This window comes from Gastrolobium bilobum, unplaced genomic scaffold (assembly GCF_033153095.1).
Source record: "Gastrolobium bilobum isolate Gb01-03AN ecotype WA unplaced genomic scaffold, APGP_CSIRO_Gbil_v1 utg29808, whole genome shotgun sequence".
In the NCBI taxonomy this organism is placed as follows: Eukaryota; Viridiplantae; Streptophyta; class Magnoliopsida; order Fabales; family Fabaceae; genus Gastrolobium; species Gastrolobium bilobum.
Genome location: NW_026897938.1, coordinates 16,419 through 21,112, shown reverse-complemented (window position 1 = coordinate 21,112; position 4,694 = coordinate 16,419). Strand labels below are relative to the sequence as shown.

Sequence of the window (4,694 nt, the reverse complement as noted above, 5' to 3'; positions counted from 1 at the left end):
TATGTAATGAAAGGCTGGAGCTTGAAGATGGAAGAATACACAATGTGGAGTTGGATGTTGCTGAAATGGATTTCAAGTTGAAGTATGTGGACATGATGATGAGTGAGCAATTGCAAGTTAAGCTGAAAGACTAAGGTGTGAAGATTATTGAGCAAGAAGTGAAGATTAATGACAAGGAAAGAAAGTTGAATGAGCTCTACCTAAAGATGGTTTCAGAGTTAGATATGATGGACAATGAAATTAGGCATGTTGGTAGATCAGCTAGGGTCATAGTTGGTGCTTGTGTAGGTGTGATGATGATTTGTATTTTTGTTGCAAGTGTGGTAACAATCAAATATAGTGCACCAAATGTATTTTCTCTTCAATGAAATGTAATGAGTTCTCTGTACTTTAATGAGCAAATGAATGAAGATGTGTTTATTATATGGCTGATTCTGTATTGGTTGGAAAATGTGTTTTTGTGTAGACTGATTTCTTTAGTCAAGCTTACACTATATGTCAATGGCAATGGAACAAGGTCATGGATTATTCCTTGCCATCTGTTTGCATCATATGTTTTATTCTTGTTATGAATCCACTGCCATGATGGATTATAAAGATTTTGTTATTTGCCTGCATAATCAGGCTAGAATGAATGTATCTGCTGGAATAATGGTCCACAAACCACATACCAAACCTTTTTATATTAAGTAAATCAATCTACATATCAGAAGTTGGATGCCAGTCATATTTGTTTCAAAATGGTATTGTTTGGAGTCTTTTTGGTCTCTATCAAATTTCACGAAACCCTTTTTGGTCCCTGACAATTTTTGTCGAGGCCCTAATTGGTCCTTGACACTAAAAAAATAGACATGACCACAGAAATTGCAAGGCATATTGCAGCAATCCAATGGCCCTATTGCAGCAAAATGTATGCAGAGATGTATCACAAACCACAAACCACCAACCACAAACCTTTCAAACCACCATTGTAAATCATGACATCATTGTATCACAAACCAGCTTACACAAATGTATCCAGAGACATATTGCAGCAAAAAAAAGCAAGTGACCAAGGTTGATAAATCAGTTGATAAACCACCAACCACAAGTGTTTGAAATATTAGTTGTTAGTATCAGAGACATATTGTCCTTTCAAATCTTATAAATTCTATTAAAATCCTTTGAAATCCAATCTTATGAAATCTTGATTGTAAAAAAAATCTTTTAAAAAAGTCTTTAAAATCTCTCCAATTCTAAATAGTCTTTTAAAATCTATAAAAAAGTTTAGCTAAAAAAAAAGTCTTTTAAAATTCTAATCCAATACACCCCTTCATTCTTTTTCAAGAACACAACAAGGAGGTCGTGACATCACAAACAGGACACTTGATGCAATCAGTGTTGCACAAGAGCAAAAAGTAGCTTGTGGAGAGTCTCTTCAACTGTGAGTGAGGACATGAAGATGGCAGTTTTTTTTTACTAGGGTAAGTTAAATATTATTCACACATTAAATGAGGCTAAGCAACAAACCAATAACAAGAAGTTTGACATCATATTTTAACCTAAAACAATAAATTCTTGGATTTGTAGATCCTTCTACTTTTTTGTACCATGCTTAACTTATTTCTTTCTAGTGGAGACTTTTTTTTATCGCTTACATTGGAATTCCCATTACAGTAGGATCTGATGCTTCAGAAGTCCTTGGGGCATTTTATTTTACATAATTGCCACTGGCAAGAAAATATCTGGTTATTTGTGCAAGAGTATGTTGAAGAAAGCAATAATCAATGTCAAGGGAAAGAAATGAGAACTTTCATGGTTGACAATTGTAATAAATTTTTTTATGCATTCTTCTTTAATTGGATCAACTTTTCATGCTACTGGGATAAAACCATTGAGGAAAGAAAATGAAAATTGTGGTTTACAGAAGAATGAACAATTTGAGCTTCCGATTGAACGCTAATTTACTTCAATGCATATGACATTTCAACATGTTCCAACATTTTAACTCTATCACGTATATACAATTCCTTGTTTTTTTTTTCATTGCGTTAGCGTAGTGTTACAAATAGATACATTATTATTACACCGGTATTAATATACATGTAACTTACTATGTAGCTCTTTAATGTTAGAGTAAATACTCTTTTGGGTCCCTAACAAAAAACACGGTCTCCACTTTAGTCCTTTACAAAAATAAATTAGTCAGTTAGTCCCTAACAAATTCAAAGTGGACCCATTTAGTTAAAATCGTGATCCCTCACAAATTCAAAAAAGACCCATATTAGTCCCTCAAAAAGAACTAAAATGGGTCCACTTTGAATTTGTTAGGGACTAACTGATTAATTTATTTTTGTAAGGGACTAAAGTGGAGACCGTGTTTTTTGTTAGGGAGCCAAAAGGGTATTTATTCTTAATGTTAAGTAAAAAGGGCATTTACAAATGGGATAAATCATGCCATTTGAGTCTTCTAGCTATAGTTATACAACACCAATCACATTGGTGGTGATTTCTCTTACTAACATTACTGTGTTGTTAGCATGACCCTCAGTTAGGACAGGTATGATGCGTGACATCAAGTGTGCATCTTGTATAAATGTAAAACATTGCTAAGTGATTCCAAATAGTAGCAAGGAAGCATTCACTGAGGGACAGGAACACAGAAAATTGAGGATGAAGCTTTTTGGTTTATTGTTGGTTTTCTTGTGCACCACAGGTTTGGTAGCACAAGGCCAAACCACCCCTTGTGCGAGCACTTTCTTCTCTGCATTAGTGCAGCTTATACCTTGTAGGACAGCAGTTGCACCTTTTAGCCCACTTCCACCTAGTGAGGCTTGTTGCAATGCTCTTAAGGCTCTTGGTCAACCATGTTTATGTGTTCTTGTCAATGGCCCTCCAATTTCTGGGGTAGACCGTAACATGGCCTTGCAGCTCCCAGAGAAGTGTACCACACAATTTGAACCATGTCTCTCTCTCTCACTCTCTGTCTCTTTGTTTTTATCTGGTCTTGTTATGTTTTGCTAGTGAAAGAATGATTAATCCTTTTTTTTTCCCCTTTGTGCAGGTGATATCATGAAGTGAAGAAGGATCTTAGAGCTGGAATGTTTGTTATAATCAAGTGTTTTTGATGTTTTAGTAGTAGTTCATGTAGTGCTTCTCACAATAAGGTTACATGGGATTTATGTATTGAATAAGTCAGATTAAGTTTCAATCTATGTTGTACTCTCTGTTTCCTTTAATATCTAAATATAATTAACATAATGTTGTATTCAGGCTTTTATGATGTGGTATTTGCAAGATCACTCATTGATTCTCAGTTTGCATGAAAGACAATAATGGCAACAATCAATGTTAGTTTAGACCTTGCACCACATGCTAGTAAAGCCAATTCTATTTAAATAAAAAAATGTAGAAGACACTACTGAAAAATTATTCTATATATTCCAACCCACCACACTTTTCGTGCTATATTGCAGTAGCTAAAAAACAATAATTTATTATTGTTGAAGGAAAAGGAGATTTTGTTATATCCATACTAGGCATGATAATCAACGTGGAAATATTATTATTTTTGGAGAAGATATGAAGATTTAATGCAAAAGGTTGTACAAATTAAACATAGGCAAAAGAAAAAGAGAACCGTTTTGTGATATAATTCCAAAATTTCCAATAGCCTTTCCTACAAAGTTTTTACTATGGTAATGTCACCCTCAAGTTCAACACTGGGTTCCAAATAAGATCTATCTTTTATATATAAGAATAAACAAGATCGGCAGTTAGCAGGGATTTTATATTTTCCAAAATCAAAAGGAATAAATAAGGTCAATTCAAGATATTAATCAAAATTTCTTTTTTGTTAATCACGCAAATTTGAAGAAGTTCCCGAAGAAGATTGGAAGAATGAGAATTTAAACAAGATAAAGAAAAAACCATCCAAAAAGTGCTGCAACTCCATAGAAGTTTAAAAATACTTGCAAATGAAATAATTATACATTAAGACATGAGGACAATCAAATAAGTGTAATTCAATTGGCGCGAGCTGATCATTTGAGAACGAGAATATGTGTTCGATTCTTCTCATTACTATCTTTAGGAGAGATTTAAAATCTTAATTCTAAACCCGTCCTGAAAAGAATTGCCTCATGTGAAAGATACCTGTAATTTATCAAAAAAAAAAAAACAGTGAAATAAGTTACGAGTTCGACCCCTCAAATAAGTAATTGAAATTTTTTCGTAATCTAGGTAGAAAAGTTAATTAAAATGAAAAGAATGAATTAAAAACTAAATCGGATAACATATGTAATTAACTAAATGCAATTTAATTAAGGGTTACAATTCACCGATATGTCCCAAATAATTTATCTTGTTAGTGACAAAGCATGTACTGACAAAAAATATATATTTATTAAGTAAAAAAATCAATTGTGTGACTTTATTTTTCTAATTAACAGCAAGTATCCAAATCACTAAATTTATCCAAATATGTCCCTACTTAGAAACTACAATCCTATTTTGATTACTTTCGAGTCCAAACAAATCAAAAATATGATAAAAACATTATGTGACAATTTATTCATATTAAATGAAAGGGAAATGAAACTACTATCACTAAAGCTTCAAAAACTTGGTAATAATAATTTAATAATAGTTCTTGCTAAACTAATTAGGGTTTCATCTTTTTCTTGGTACAGATTTTTTTTTTTTCGGTAAGGCCT

At 32.7% G+C, this 4,694-nt stretch overlaps 1 protein-coding gene across 1 annotated transcript; it reads left to right on the top strand.

Moving 5' to 3' along the window:
- Positions 1-206: 206 nt before the first annotated feature.
- On the top strand, positions 207-3,003 carry LOC133311604 (protein LIM2). The gene is made up of 2 exons (XM_061512671.1): positions 207-288; positions 2,696-3,003. The coding sequence occupies exons 1-2, from the start codon at positions 207-209 to the stop codon at positions 3,001-3,003; spliced, it is 390 nt and encodes a 129-aa protein (XP_061368655.1).
- The last annotated feature ends 1,691 nt before the right edge of the window (positions 3,004-4,694 follow it).

Excerpts from the sequence above, each read along its gene's own strand:
- LOC133311604 (XM_061512671.1), top strand. The coding sequence starts at position 207 with ATGGTTTCAGAGTTAGATATGATGGACAATGAAATTAGGCATGTTGGT. Across the intron at positions 289-2,695 it reads CATAGTTGGTGCTTGTGTAG|GTTTGGTAGCACAAGGCCAA; the intron begins GTGTGATGATGA and ends TGTGCACCACAG.